A 16,243-nucleotide genomic window follows, 5' to 3' on the forward strand; every position below is an offset into this window, starting at 1 on the left:
TGACGGGGTCTGGTCACCAGAAAGACCAAGTCATACTTTCTGCCCCGCCCTTCATCTTCTGAGGAGGGGAAAGGGGCCAGACACGGAGTTAGATCAGTCAGGCCTATGTGAGGCAACCACGATAAAAGTCCTTGAAGTATGCGATTCAGAGAGCTTCCAGGTTGGTGAACACATCTATGTGTCGAGAGAATAGCACACCCCAGCTCCACAGGGACAGAAGTTCCTGTGTTGGGACCCTTCAGGACCCCACGCCAGGTACCTCTATCTTGGTTGTTCATCTGTACCCTTTATCATGTAAGAAACCTAAGAAACCGTTTCCCTGCGTTCTGTGAGCTCATTATAAGCAAATTATTAAACCCGAGGAGGGGGTCGTGGGAACCCTGGATTAAAGCCAGTCAGTCAGCAGCATGGGAGGTCCAGATTCATGGCCAATTGTCATGACGGGGCAGTCACGTGGCTCTGAGCCCTTAAACTGGTGAGAACTGAGGCTAAGTCCAGGTAGATAATGTCAGAATTAAACAGAATTATAGGACATGGAGCTGGTGTCAGAGCATTGGTCGGTGTGGTAAAAACCCACTTGGAGGCAGAAGCAGGCATAGGGAGTAGAGGAAACAGAGCTTTTCCTTTCAGCTCTAAATCTCAGTTAGGTATCACTGGAAATTCTAGCCTGAAATCTCACATTTTACCTATCATGAATCTGGAAGGAAGCAGAGAGGGAAGCACAGAGAAACTAAAGGGCCTTCCCAGGGTTGCATTCAGAACCCCCCTTTCAGCTGGAGTCTGCACAGTAACCTCTCCTCACCCGGAACGCTTGCTTACATGGATATTTCTGCCTCCCTGTCCATCTGTGTTAGGGCCACAAAACGCAGCTGAGCCAGGATGAGTGCTGGGACCAGCTGGTGCTTTGGCCAAAGACAAAGGTGAGAGAAGGGATTCTGACAGGTACAGTACGGAAAGCTGACAAACAAGGTCATCGATATAGAAACAATATAATCATTACAGATACATGATCATTAAATTAACATAGGAACTGAAGGCTGTAAGACCAAGGGATGGATCTGGGAAACACAGACAAGAGAATGCTGAATTTAAATACCTAAGGGTGAGGAGATAAAGGAGATTTTTCTCTATTTTGGAAAGAAAGGAAATGATGGTACTGAGACATGGTGAAAGGCCAGGATAGTGGGGAACATTTCAAGAGAGAAGAGGCAAGTCATGCAGCTAAATCACCTCTGTCTCCTCCAACCCCAGCCCCACTCCTCTCTTACTGGAGGGTCTGTTGTCAGATGGACTGCTGCCAATCACAAGCATTTCTTCCCAAAGTGAATATTACTTTGGATGCACAGCAGCCATTAAAAACTTGGAATTTGGGTAAGACTGGGATGAACAGCCAAATCTGGTGACTTGCATCCACAGCCATCCTCCCTTGGCTCATATTATTCCACAAGGACACACCCAGCACTGGTGAGGTTTTTTGGTTTCCAATGATGCCACCATATCTGGGTGGGGCGGTACAGTCCAACAGGTGTATAATGCAAGCCACCACTGTATTTTTAAATTTTCTAGTAGCTTATTTTTAAAATATAAAAAGGAAGAGGTGGGAATTTAACAATATATTTTACTTATCCCAATAGATCCAAAAATATTATTCTAATATGCAATCAATATAAAAACAATTAATGAGCTATTTTACATTCTTTTTGTCATACTAAGCGTTCAGGACCCAATGTATACTTCCCACATATAGGACCCTCAGTTCATATAATCACACTTCAAATGCTCAACGGTCACATGTGGATGATGGCTACTATATTGAAGAGCGCAGGTCTAGACTAACTGGCATGTCTAAGTTAGTGGAGAGACTGATAATAGAGCAGTTTGAATGGGATTTTTTTTTTTTTTAAATCCTGTTCAGGTACCCCACTCCACACTCAAATGAGGTAAAAGTATGTTGCATTAGAAAGAAAGCTTTTAAGAAATACTTCAAATAAAAAAAAATATATTTTTCTTTCTAAATGACTTTTTGAAAGCAGCTTTTTCTTTGAAAAAGACCCATTGTCCTTGTTCCCTAATCTTATTTAGGTATCAATAGTTTCAGTAGGCCAGCTCTTTATGGACAGTTCTAGAATTTATTTCTGCTTAGCCATGGGCAAATTTCAGGTTCACAGCATTCCTATTAGTGAAGATTTACTGAACTTAGAGGATCTATCATCCAAGTAGCCATGGTTACAGTTAGTAGCCTGCACTATCAGACACTAAAAACATCACCGGATAGACTTCATCATCCACAACTTTTCTTCCTTCTCCTTTACCAGACATCCTCACCCAAAAATATCTGTAGGAGATAGAAACCTTGAGATTCCACCAAAATGCAAGCAGAAGACCACGTTGGGACTGTACTCCACAGAGGGCCAAGAAAAGTTGTTAGAAGCAGCAGTATCAAAAAATAATTAATTAATTTAATTTAATTAAAAAAAAAAAAAGCAGCAGCAGCAGTATCCCAGGAAAAAGTGGCCTGATTTGAGCCAATTTGAAATTAGAATTTAGCTCGGGCCTGGTCATCAGCTGAACATCGGCCTCTCGGCCTTTTCTGTCAGGCGCTCCTTCCTCGGAGCTGGCGTACCAGGCTAACTATAGACCGACCAGGCACAACCGAGGGGGTGCACTGCCCAGGGCGGGCAAACCAAGCCACATCTGAGGCTCACTCGTGCGCTCTCATTTCCTCCGTGCCTGACAGCATAAAACCGTAGGTGGTCTTCACACTGAATTAAAGCAATCAGACCCTCCAAGAGAAGGTGCGGGGACCGGGTTCTTGGTTAGCAGCACTTCCACAGGTCAAGATGTTAAATGACATCAGGACACAGGTGCTGTTTTCAAAATGCAGCTTTCACACTTTCTGATCACGGAGTCATTAAGCGGGCAGAGTGTTTATTAACATGGTTCCAAGATGTCAACGGATGGATTATTTCTGCTATGGACCTTTTCGGGTCATATAGCAAAAACATGCTCAGTTTTTCAGGTCCCCCTTACTTACTTTCTCTGATGTTTGAGATCATTAAACCAGAGTTTTCAAGGGAGACGACGTCCCGGCCTGATTTACTCACCTTGCTCACTTGATTGGTCACTTTCTTAGCAAATTCTATATCTGGAGGGTCCGGCAAGGTTGTGAATTGAGATTGCTGTTCAGCATGACCTTTTTTGTAGGCAATCTGACAAAATAAAAGACAGGAACATGCATGAGCCATGGAAAAAAATCATTCTACCGCCCATATTCCGTTTGTTTGCATTTAAAAAAAAAAAAAGCCTATGGCTTCATCCGTATCTGAAGTTTTAAACTTTAGCGTATTCACGTAACAGTAACGTGTCCTTGCAGATGTCACACGCCCCTGCTTTCAGCGTTTCTAGTGATTTCTATTTCGTTGTCTTCCCTGTTCTCCCAGATTATTAACCCTACATCTATCTCCTTCCACGTGTCTCTGTGCCATGATGTACAATTGAGATTGCTCTGTTAACTGGGGTCTTCACTGCCCAACCTCTGGTCTTTACATCACACCAGCTACCAAGTCCCTGCGCTCTGGATCAACGCAACGACACTGCCCTGTTCTTATGTGCAGGATGCTGAGTGCTGCTGAAGGAAGTCATGCCCCTCAACGGATTGGATAATGACGATGTGCTAAGCACGATTAAAAGAGCTACTGGAAGAAGGTGCAGAGGTGGAAAAGCGAGTCTCCTGAACCTAAGCCCTTAGCTTGAAGTCTAGGTGTCTCCCCAGTGGTACACTCTGTGAACAAGAGCTTGCTTGGGGCTCTCTGCCCAATACTCTGAATTTATGGTAACCGATTGCTACTTTGCCTTCAGTGAAGCTTGAACACCCCCTTATGCATCCCTGGTCAGTCTCTACTCGCAGCGGCTAGTGCAAACCCCCAAGACTGTCCTTTGGCCCCCAATGAACTCTCAGCTTGCTCTTTCATAAAGTAAAGGAAGGCTGTATAGACACTTACCGTCCCCTGTACTCGTCCCTGCCCCTCCCACCTGCCACACGGCTCAGAGAAGCCGCTCTCTCGGGGTGACTCTGCACGCAGACTGCTATTCCCACCTGCAGCCCTCTGCACCATCTCCAGAGTCACCCCTTCTCTTTCGACAGCTTCAAACGCTCACTCTTCATTAGCTCCTTTCCTTTAACTGACTAAAGGCCTCCCTTGTGTTAAAGTATCATGTCCATCAAGCATGCAGCCCCTTCACCCTTGCCCTCTTTTTTCTTCACTACTGACTACTCAGGGCTTTTCTTCCATCAACCTTGAACCCTGCCGCCAAAAATGCAGAACTATTTGTCAATCTGCAGGTACACGAAGCCCTCTTACACCTGTGGACCTTGTACCTGCTGCTCCCTTTCGCCGACATGCTCCAGCTCCACGCTCTCGCCATCTGCCTACAAGCTGCTGCTCATTCTCCACAGCTCCGGACCAGCACAGGTTCCCCTCCTGCGCCCTCCCTGACCTGAAGACCTTCTCCTGGGGTCTCACTCAATGTGGCCCTTAGCTCCTTGGAAGGAACTATCGGATGATGCCATGGTTGGTTGTTTACCTATCTGCCCCTCCTTGGACTGTGAGCCCTGGATGACAGCAAACATAGCCTCTCATCTGGGAGCCCTCATGGCTTGGGCAGACCCCAACCAGAGCAAAGGTTCAATGACGGATTTCTGAATGTGTGTTTTATATACCGAGGCCATTGGGGGAAATCTCAAGAGGAGACTTCTCTTTCCAACTCTTTGGCTACTCACTTGTGAGACTTCTACAAATTACTTCTTCCATGTGGCGGTATTCTTATTTATAACGTAAAGAGGCTGGATAGTTCTGGGACTCCTGGGGGGCTCAGTGTTGAGCACGTGTCTTTGGCTCAGGGTGTGACCCCAGAGTCCCGGGATCGAGTCCCACATCAGGCCCCCTGTGGGGAGCCTGCTTCTCCCTCTGCCTGGGTCTCTGCCTCTGTTTCTCATGAATAAATAAAAATCTTTAAAAAAAAAGAAGCTGGATAGTTCCAAGGGCCCAGTCATCTTCATGCTTTAACCAAGTCTAACTAGGTCCTAACAACATCTCCCTCCTGCCTATAACAAGAGCTTTTACGAACATCAATGGGCCAATGGAGATACAAAAGACCAGTTTTAAAATGCATTGATATTAGTTCCACTGCTCAGTCTTTAAGAAGAGAAGGCTCGATTTTAGGCATAGGGCGATTGGGATTTTCCATGGCTGGCCGAGTCCCCAGAGTGAGCACTGTCCTATCAGGAGGAATGCTTACTAAGGGGGACATCCTGTCAGGAAGCTCCAGAGAAACTGGATCTAGAAGTCCTCATTTCTCAGGAACTTTGTTCAGAATTCGGTCTTGTTAGAATTAGACACTTAAAGTGTCTCTTGGTATTTGTGAAATATTGTTTCTGCTCAGATAACAAGAGAAACCTGGTAAGTAGGTTCCAGAGAAACCAGAAGGAGGCACAGGCGAGGGGGACAGGAAGCCTCCAGACCAAAGCCCTCAGCTGGGATCTGCTCGGCCTGGCAGCGGAGTGTTCTGTGAACAACAGCCCGAGAACCGTAGGGGCTCCCGCTGCGGACGACAGCATGCTATTAATACTGTCCCAGCAGCCTGGGAACCTGATGCTCGGGGCAATTAGTCTGCAATAAAGTTATAACCCGCATCGTAACTGCCAAGTTTCTCTGAGGAAGGACGGGAAGACTCTCCTTCCCTAGGCAGTCTCCTTTATGCATGTGGAGGGATCCCCAGACGTGGTCACCTGTACCTGTTCAGAGTCCCTGGCACCAGAGCGGCGCGCAGGACCCCTCCATCTGTCCATCTCATGGGTAAAGGGAGGCTGGAGATCAAGTGTCTTCTTGGACACTCTTCCCGAGCTCACGTGACACGGCATTTCCTGGTTCTCCTTCAACTTCTCTGACCATTTGTTCCCTCATTCTTCTGCTGGCTGCTTTCCAGATGTCCTAAGTATGGGTGTCCTCCAGAACTCTGCCCTTGGCCATACACTCCTCGGCCTCCCCCGTGTATTCTCATGTCCTCAGCTATCACTTTTATTCCGAGGACTCTCCAATATTAATATTTTGTCCTGTTCTCACGCCTGTGCAATAGGACACAGTTTCTAATGGAAGATCCAAATCAAGGCATCTTATGGATGCAGCGTCTCAACTCCATTTCTCTGTTCACTAGTACATCATTACCTGTTGCACCCCTATACACCCAGGCTACCAGTGTCTCTTGTAAACTCCTTTATGGCTCCTTTCCCTCTTTCATCTCCAATATCCAATGTCCTTAACACTTTTAAAATACTTATTGCCCTCAGATTCCTTTCTTCTTCTCCGTTGTCCTCCCTTTGATTCCACAATATTACTAAAATAGTCTTCGATTTATCACATTTTTTCCTAGTCCCAATCCACTATATTGTCCAAAGTTTTTCCATATCTTACTTTTATCTTACTTTTTCCATATCTTACTGTTTCTCCTCCCCCCAAAAATCATAGGATATCTCTTAAGGACTACCTTATCACATCAAAGCTATTTGGTCTGATTTTCAAGGTCCTGCCACCACCACTTTCTTAAAAGTACCCTCCTAACTAGGTGTCCACAGCATTCAATTTCTTTGTCCCCTCCAGACTCATTCCACCTCTGTCCCTCATTTCAAGTGTACTCCCTACGTGAAATGCCTTTTCTGTTCATCATTGCCCTTTCCCTTGGGATTACCACTTCCACATGGCCTTCTCTAATTACTTGCGTGTGTCTTTTCAGCAAGTATTAGACTGTAGAATCTGCTTCCTAAAATTTGTGAAAAATATTTTCTTATTGTTTAATATATAACAATTTCATCTTACCAGCCTGATTATAAAATCTCAAGGGAAAGGATGAAATCTTTTCCATCCTGCCAGCTATGCATGCATAGACTTTCAACAACTATTGATCACTTGATAAAGGTTACACAATAATATTATATATTCATAAGATACAGAACCAAAAAATGAACTTAAAGGAGAAGAGGTCCCTACACATTAAAATTGGTACTGTGTACTAGAGAGCCTTAAGTTTTTGTTACAGCTTCTCTAGTTCCTATCTTACTCTATGGAAAGATAGGAGCCACATTTTAACCAATTATATGAAAACTGAGATAGAAATAGATCCCCTAAATTTACAAATGATATCGAGTAAGAGGCAATAAAAGACCTCAAAAGTTGGAGACACCATCAAAGGAGTCTGCATAATTCCAGTACAGGGCAAGATAGGATCCTAAGACCCACTGGAAGTAAATCCCAGTAATTTTCAAGACGCCAACTGACTTGTTAAGTCCACAGTGAATGTAAGAAGTTCTAGGGGTCTGACTGACAACTGAATGAAAAACAACTTGTTGTTTTATACAAGAGTGCTGTCCTGAAGACTAGAGCAGTAGTCTTTGGATTTTCAATATAGCTTCTAGCAAATCCAGAGGTCAAGAACTAAAGCTCCTCAAAACAAGGGGAAGTGCTAAAATCAAGTGGAGTTCTCTGCTGCGGAAATAGCTTTCAGCCTAAGGACTCTATTAGGCCTTTTAAGTCCCTCTGAAAAACTCTTTTCAAGATAAAACACTAAAATTCTGGTCAGTGGAGACAGCTGATTTATTTTTCTTTTTACTAACTTTGAAATATCCTCCATCTCTTTTGAAACATCCTCTGCATATACCCGACGGCAAGAGCTTTTGTGAGATAACTACACAAGCATGTTTGGACAAGTGTGTCAGTTCATGTAGAGAAAGGGGGACACACCACAATTCAGACTTTATAATTAGGATAGCAAATCAAACTCCTTCAATAACATTTTTCTCTTAATATATTTGGGGAAACGGTTATGATCCCAATAGGGTTTTTTTAAGTGGCACTCTACTGTCACTAAAGAATTTCAACTCCAGCCAAGGGGACAGAGGGCACATGCTACAGTGGAAAGAACACCAGTCTTGGGATCACAAGACCAGGCTTCTAATCTGGGTTTTGCCCACTAATGACCTCAGGTTCTTCACCTAATAAAAAACAAGATTTTTTTTTTTAAAAAACAAGATTGGGCTTAATTATATCTAATATAAATTATGCATTTAAGTACACATCATAAATTACAACGATTCTAGATGGATTCATTTGCTATTATGACATTTCGTCTTTCTGAAAGGAATTGCAATGGACATCTGGCCAGAAGACACAACCGGAGGTGTCCCGATCCCACACTCCCAAACATCGTTGACTGCACTGGACTTACATCACTGAGCGCTTTCTGGGCCTGGGCCACCCGTCTCAGCTCTGGGCTATCGTTGTACGGGTAAAACAAGCTCTTGTCAGCCTCCCAGTCCTCAGTGTACAGTTTCTAAATCAGAAAAGAGTGAGAAGTTATGAGGTAGGAGCCCCCACTTACAGGAAACACACAATTTTGAATTCACCCAGCAGTAGCCAGAAGAACCGAGGGCAGGCTAAGAGCAAAGGCAAATGGAATCCCCAGACAGCCTCCCCCGTTCCACTCAGTCCAAGTCATCTTTATTAATAGCGTGTCCTGCTTCTGCTGACAAATCTTGTTTTCAGGAGGGCAGACGTGTCTGATTTTGTTTCATCTCCCCTCTGGGACCTTACCTGCTTCCCACAACAAGCATGAATGCAAGCGGAAGGAGGCAGGAGGCACCTCGCATGGTTCCTCGTCACGGAATAAACATTTCATGAGAGCGATGGCCCGAAATCACGCAAAGCGCAGCCGGGCTCTGAGAGCCACTTCTCGGCCACATCTCCGTTCTCCCCACGTGTTCAGCTTCCACCAGGACCCTCCCTCCCACTCAAGAGCTTTCCCCTCAGTTCCCCCTTGCCAGCTGCAACCCCTGCAACCCCCACGGCTCAAGGACACTCCCAGAAAGGCTGGGCCACCGTGCGCCGGGTCGCACGAGCACCCGGGGTTCCTCTGCATCAGGGAGAGGAGGACAGAGTTCGCGACAGAGCGGCCGCCCTCACCTTACTGAACAAGGCCGTGTTCTTGACTGCCTGGACGAGTTCAGGGGCATCAGGGGGAAGCAGGTACTTATCCTTGGTGTCTTCCCAGTTCTGCTTGTATAAAACCTAGACAGGGAGGAGGACCCGGGGTTGAGGCAATGAGCTAGGAGGGCTCAGAGAGCAGTGCCGTCGAGTCTTCCACAGCCAGAGCACTCTCACGGAGGGGCTGCCCTGGTGCCCATTGTCACCAGCACCGACTGGGAGAGCGGTGACCATGTCAACATCCCACAATACTTCCCCTGCGTTGCAAGCTTTTACTTCAAAAGTCTGATCTCTTAAACTAAGTCATGATCATGATTCTCCACAGATTCCTTTTAAGGGCTGCAACCTTTGAAAGTCATTGGCTGATTCTGGAGAGGGGGCACGTTCCTCTTGACCCACGTGGCAGTTTTCCCATGTTTTTGATTAGTTGCTTACATTGGAAATTTAAGGATTTCTTGTAAAAATTAAGCTCCCTGACTTCTCTAAAAATAAGTAGGAGACTCTGGCAACACTGGGATTGCATTCTGCACGGCAGCTGCCTGGAGCTCAGCTGCCGGGCGGAGGCGTGCCAACCCACTTCAGTCATCTGCGCAGCCTCCCTGACAGGTGTGGGCACCGAGCTCACGACGCCCCTGGATTCAGGGAAGACCGGCGAGCAGGATCAGGCCTGTCGGGTTTCTCCTCTAAGGCCAGGTAGGGGAAACCCACATGCTATATAGCATCCCAGCCATCCACACCGGGACCTCACCTTACTGACTTGCTGCGACACTTTCTTTGCATGTTCAATGTCCTTTGCTTTTTCGTCCACGTGACAGATAGTTTTAGCGACATCGCCATCCATTCGATACTTAACCTGCAGAAGTAGTGCACAGCATTCGTGACGGGCGGGCCAATGTGAGTATATTAAAGGATATCTTACAACCAAAGAGCATTAACCCGAGGACTCAACGTCTGTGCCGCAAAGCGAAGTTTCTGCACTTTAGAAAGTAGGAAACTATCATAGGAGAAAGCTATGATCCCCAAAGATGTGCAGAGCACCTGTATTCGCTGCATATCTGCCCTCCTGGTGCAATTCCAGCCTCCCTGCCCTCCTCTGTGGGGGACCACAGTGAATTCGAACTTCCCATCTCCTATCTCGTAAGCTTCTCGTAAGCTAACTTACTTAGCCGAGAAGTCTCTGCGGGTTCACATTTAGAGCCACATAATCTATAGCCAAAGCTTCCTCTAGATTTCTTGACTGTCTCAGAGTAATTTGACTCCTCGTTTTCTCTACACCCGTTAAAGTCCTCAATTCCCAGTGGTGGGCATGTTTTCCATCTAGCTCTCTATTTTAGCCAAGACCGCCCACCTCACTGAGTTGATCTTGTACTTTCTTGATTCGGCGAAGTTCTGGGGTATCTGTTGTGATGGCGTATGGCTGTCCTTTTGCTTTCTCATAGTTCTCCTTATATTTATTCTGAAAAGAATAGCAGAGATTAGCCTAAAACCTGACAAGACGGCAGCAGAAACTTCAGGCAATGCATTCATCTCCTTGTGATAAAAAAAAAAAAAAAAAAAAAAAAACCCCACCCTCCAAGTTCTAATGATTATCAGTTATAACAGCTTTCTTTTTGTCCCCTACTCGATTCTCAGCAAAAACTAAAATAGATTTGTTAATTGTTCTTCCTAACATGATTGGACACTTGAGACAGTAGAAAATTTATTACAAGCTATTGTCTTGAAATGCCCTAGAATGATTCTCTCAATGTTTTTATTATCTGGAAGCACACATAAAAAGCCTGAACCTCAACAGTTTTAGAAAGTAAATATAGAAATTGTCTGAAAAGATTTGATTGCTAATACAATGCAAAAATATTCAATTCAGAAGTTGCAGCTAAATCTCGGTGGTTTATAGCTGAGACACCAGCTGAATTAATGGGAAGTCTGAATTATGGAGTATTTTGAAAAGGAATGCAATTTTATTATTTCTGCTAAATATACAATGAGTTCTTGCTTTAAAAATGTGCATAATTTATCATTATTAATGCTTCAGTCGTACTCCTGGATGTACTTACTGACTTGCTGCGACACTTTCTTTGCACTCGACAATCTAAATTACACTCTTGATTTTATCACTAACCACTTTAAAAATACTACAAACCTTTGCCATTTTGTTCAGACTATCAAAATTCTAGGGTGTTATTGTCAGTTTAGGAGTTTTATGGCAATAAATTGATAAAAAAAATTTTCGTTTTGGCTGAAGACTGCAATGATAAAGGAGGCAAGATAATCTTATTTTTAGAGATCGAAATCTTAGAAAACTAGGTTTTAATCATTCAAGAATCTGAACTAGAAATTTATCAAATAGTCTCCAGGAGTGAACCCTAAACCAAGTGTGAACACTTCTTGACCAATCACAACAGGATGCCTTTGACAGAAGCATTTAGTCCTATTTAATCCAATGTTCCCCTAAGCCGCTTTTCATTTTTTTCAAGCCACCTGGTGAGACCTCAAGCCCACACGGACACTCAACTGTCCACTCAAATGGATCTCAATCTGCTGGTCAGTAGAACGTGCCGCAGCGTAACTGTACGCAGAAAGTTAAGGACCAGGGACCTTCAGCAGCGGAGATTATGCACCTGACCCTGGTTTTTTAAACTACAGGTTCTTCTTCCCTATAGGACTCTTAAAGACCTTTTTACATATTGTTATCTAGTCTACTTAGGGGGCATCCTGCTCAGACACAGTGTAAAGAGGTGTTATTTAGCTTTGGTGAATGGATTTCAATTGAATCTATATTTATGACTTCAGGATTCTAGATTAGCCAACAAACTGTGATTAAATACCAATAAATGCCTCCTAATAGGCTTCCTGTTTATTTTGTGGGAATAATTTCAGTAAGGATGTTTCTCTGAAGCTGCAAGGGTGCAAATGAATTACATGGAAAGGAAGATTCAAGAGTCACAGAGCTTATGTTTCTGCAGATAAGTTTTTGTCTCCTACAAGGTTGAGGAACAATCCAGCTGGCGCCCAAAACAGAGTCACTGGAGATCAGTAATTTCTCAATAATAAAACCAGATTAGCACAAGATGTTGGAAACGCACCGGGCTAAAGAGTTCCTGCATCTTCTGGCTGTGTACAATGTAGGGGGTCATGAACTTCGAAGAATCCAGTTTCTTCCGGATAACCTTCTTCCTCTCCACTGGCTTGGCTGGTACTGGCTGTGCCGATACTGGCGACGCCAGTGCCGGTTTGGAAGGTCCTGACGGCTCATAGTCCGATGTGCTCGTCCTTGTGGTCGTAGTTTCGTAGACTTCTGTTATGGTCTGAAAATGTGACACGCGGTTCCAGTGGTTATGGAAATAAAAACCGTGATAGCACGATCTAGGTGCATGCGCATTCTGATCTCAAGTCAGACTTGCATCCCTAGGCGTGCTTCTACGTATCTGAAACAGGCCAAGGCGGGAAGCCATGGGCTCTCTACTCCACGTTACGGAAATCTGAATGCTGATGGCTCGGGAGGGTGTGGAATCAAGAGGTTGCTCCCTGTTCATTTGCTACAGTGCCTTAAAATTCCATTGGTAGGAAGGAACCCAAACACTTTCAGGTTGGGTGAAACTCAGAAACTCAACATTCTTAGACATTTAAGATCTCAAATCGTTTGGGTAGAGTCAAAGCCAACTTGGCATCAGGGAACAAAAACAATTAAGATGATCAAACAAAGCTCAACTTGTTGACTTCATATTAACCCTAAATGAGTCCAAGAAAAACCTGCTTGCTTTTTCCACAGGTCTTTAGGCCGCTTCCCCTGCAGGCGTAGGCCAAGGATAATGAACTTTAAAGGAACGAATCACATCAGTATTACAAGTGATTACCATCCTTTTGGCTTAGTCAGTTAACGTGAAGTGGAACGCCATTTACGCTAACGAATGCTCAGGTGGACCAGGATAAGGACGGCAACACAAGGGGGTAACCATCCTTATGACAGTCCTACGCGTGCAGTAGGTGGGAAATTACTGTTTCTTATGCCAGGCCGCATAGAAGAAACTAAGGCCGAAGTTTAGGTCTAGTCCAAGGTTAAAAGTAGTGTATGTAAGAAAAAAAGGTAAGCAGCCAAGTGGTCCCTGTGATAGCAGGACTTCCCTCCCAGCTAATATCCTCTGTACCAAAGGAAGAGTTCTTGCATCAATTATGGAAAGGGAAGCTGAATCAGCAAGGAAACCGGCATCTGGGACGACTTCCCAGGTGTCCTGCCAGTCGTTGCTGATGGGCCGCTTTCTGCCGCGGTTGCTGGCCTACGGGGTGGGGAGAGACTAAGCGACCCGCAGCAGCTGCAAATGTTAGGTCTCATGCAGTCGCGAGCCCTGGGACGGCCACACGCTGCGTGTCGTGCTCAAGAGAAACCGCTCCATCCAGAAAGGAAGCGCGAGCGAGCTGGCTCACCCTGAAAAATGTTCCACCTTGGAACATTCACGGGAAAGGCTTGGTGCTAAAACCTCCAGAACGTTTCATTGCACCATCAGGGACAAAGGCAGAGACGGTGCCCAAGAGGCTACAACTCTCTACGACAAAGCTGCTGGTCGGCCTGCAAGCCTCCGGTCCGAGGCCCTGGGGTTGCTGCAGGCACCACATGCTGGCAGCCCCTGGCGTTACTGCGATTAGCACCCCCTGCGCCAACAGCGCCCCACGAACCACGGGGAACGATGCCCAAGCACCCTGGGTGCTCTGGGGAGCAAGAGCGGGGACCCGGCCTGTCGGGGCGCAGCATTCCTCGCCCGGTCCCGCAGCTGCAGGCCGCGCAGGTGGGGGATGGTCGCTGCACCACCACCCCCCCCCCCCCGCCCCCGTGCCAGCTCGCAGCCCCGGGAGCCCATGGCCGGGAGGGCCTGGTGGCCTCAGTGTGCACCTCGGCGGCCTTACCTGTCGGGGCCTTACCTGTCCCGGCACCTCCTCGTACACGGTCTCCTCCGTGTAGTACTGCAAACAGAGCGTGGAGTGGGCGTGAGAGCGCAGCAGGCGCCCCATCCTGTGCCCGCCTCCCGTGCCTCCCGCGGGGAAGGGGCAGCATCCGAGCCCGGGCGACGTGGGGGGGCTGGGGGTCCCCGGAGGGCCGCCGGCCTGGTTGGGCTGCCCGGGCGCATCGTTAACAGGCGGCGATTGCTCCTGAGGCCAGGGGACCTCTCCCGGGAGCCAGGGCCGGGCGGCGGGACAAGCCCGAGGCCGCGGGATGCACAGGAAGGACCTCGGGGCCGCGCACGGCGACCGACAGGACCAACAGGACGGCGGGCTGGGGACGAGGGCAGCAGGGAGAGGACGGCCAGCGGGACGCAGCACCCAGACCACCCTCGCCCCCAAGGCCGCCCGATGGCCCTGTGAGGCGCGGAGACGGAGCCCCGGGGACGAGGGCGGCAGGGACCGTGTGACACGAGGTGCCGCAGGCCCGACCCGAGGTCAGAGCCACTCTGTCCCGCTCCTGGTGTCACCGCCCGCAGCAGGAGCAGGTGCGGTCAGGTGGCCGCAGACTCGGGGGCCACAGTCCCGGCCCCGCCACCGAGGCCCGCAGGACAGGCGCGGGCCCCTCGGCTCGCTCTCCCAGGCCTCACAGCGCACCTCGTTCTAGGCTTCACGTGTCCCTTCTCTGCCACCAACGCAGACACTTGGGGGGAGGGGAAAGCCGAGGACCAGCGCCCCTGCAGCCGGGGTCCCGCCTGCCCCCCGGGTCAGCGAACTGCTCCAAGTTACTTGGCCTTTCCCCGAGGCCACCGGCTCTAGCCCATCGGCAGGGACTTGCCCCAGGTCCCCCGTCTCGTGCTTCCCATTTCACCTCGACCCCAATAGCCATCTGGGTCCCCAGGCAGAGCCAGAGATGCCCAGGCTCCTGCGGGACTCGGGGCTCCTCCTGGACGGGCTCGGCCCTCGCCACATGGGAAATTGTGTTTGGCCGCTTAGGGGCGGCTGTTTGGTGGGGAGCCACAGAGAACCCCGCCTCTGGCCACACAAAGCATCGTCAGGGACTTGAGAAGGGACATTACATGAAAGTGAATAATTCACAACTATTTTGGATTTTCTTAGCACCCAGGGAAAAGCAGTCCTTCGGTAGCCGTCCAACTTTTCCTTTGTGGGGCTCTCACCCTTGGCAGATGTAGCTTAGAAATAAGCTTATAAAAAAAGCAACATTACCTAAATGGTTGGCATTAACTTACATGCCAATCCCACTTTTTTTTTTTTTTTAGAGCTCTGCCCCTAATTGGTTAGTGCATCCTTGCTTCTTTTCCTTTCTATCCAAATTTAAGCTTGAGTCAAGAGGGATAGTATGATTTTATTTAGACGTGCAAGACCCCTAAAAGATAGGTTTTTAAAGCTAGTTCCCGGTTTTGAACTCTCCCCTGTCCATCTTCCCAGATTTGCCACCATTCCAGTCTCCGTGACATCTTTTCTGAGGTCAGGGAGACCTTGGGTGAACACTCCCTGGCAGGAAGTCTAGCAGGTCAGCAACTGCTGGTCAGACCCAGCAGCAGTAATAGGAACAAAATGGCAAGGATGAGATGCCTAAAAATAGCCCCTTCCATTCTTATGGCATCTAGTTAAATCAAGCCTAACACCGAGGACAACTTCCAATGACCACTGAACACCGTTATTTTAAGAAAAACAGGGAGTTGTTTGTTTTGTAAGTTGAAGGCTAAAAAGTATTACTGGCATTACTACCGGAGGGAAGGCAATTTAATTTATAACTGTGTCATCGCTTAATCGTGATTATTCTGACCCCTAGGGACATATGTAAAATGCCCACTAGGAACATTGAACATGGAGAATGTGGCCTTTGGCATTTAAGCCAGAGAGGTTCATCGTTATGCTGTAGGAGATTCATTCTGTGTTTCCTTCCTGAATCCTTCACCAATAAAAATAACTTTAATTTCTCTTCATCTAAATATAGTCTGGTCACTAAAACCATCTTCCAAAGACAAATTTTGGCACGGTCATTTGAAATTTGGTTCTAGGTGCCTCTTAATTCCGTTCTGAGGAGAAAGCACAGATTTTCAAGACTGCCTCCAAGCACTTGAGGCCCTTGGAGATTTTCATACGTTTGGGTCATCATTAATTCTAAATTATCAAGCACTTTCAGATTCAGTGGGAATATATTTATATGGTTTGTAGTCCCCAAGCCTTGAGGTTCTAGAACGTGAAGCTGAAGGCAAGAGGTGAAGGAAAAATTGTAACATGATAAAAATAAG

General features: G+C 47.0%; 1 protein-coding gene across 1 annotated transcript in view; it reads right to left on the reverse strand.

Moving 5' to 3' along the window:
- The window catches only part of NEB (nebulin), a 200,311-nt gene that overhangs the window by 182,016 nt on the left and 2,052 nt on the right, over positions 1–16,243 (reverse strand). The window contains 7 exon segments of the mRNA XM_038565199.1: positions 3,105–3,209; positions 8,278–8,382; positions 9,012–9,116; positions 9,781–9,885; positions 10,381–10,488; positions 12,116–12,337; positions 13,947–13,988. Of these exon segments, the coding sequence (XP_038421127.1) occupies positions 3,105–3,209; positions 8,278–8,382; positions 9,012–9,116; positions 9,781–9,885; positions 10,381–10,488; positions 12,116–12,337; positions 13,947–13,988 (792 nt within the window).

This window comes from Canis lupus, chromosome 19 (genome assembly GCF_011100685.1).
Source record: "Canis lupus familiaris isolate Mischka breed German Shepherd chromosome 19, alternate assembly UU_Cfam_GSD_1.0, whole genome shotgun sequence".
Classification (NCBI taxonomy): Eukaryota; Metazoa; Chordata; class Mammalia; order Carnivora; family Canidae; genus Canis; species Canis lupus.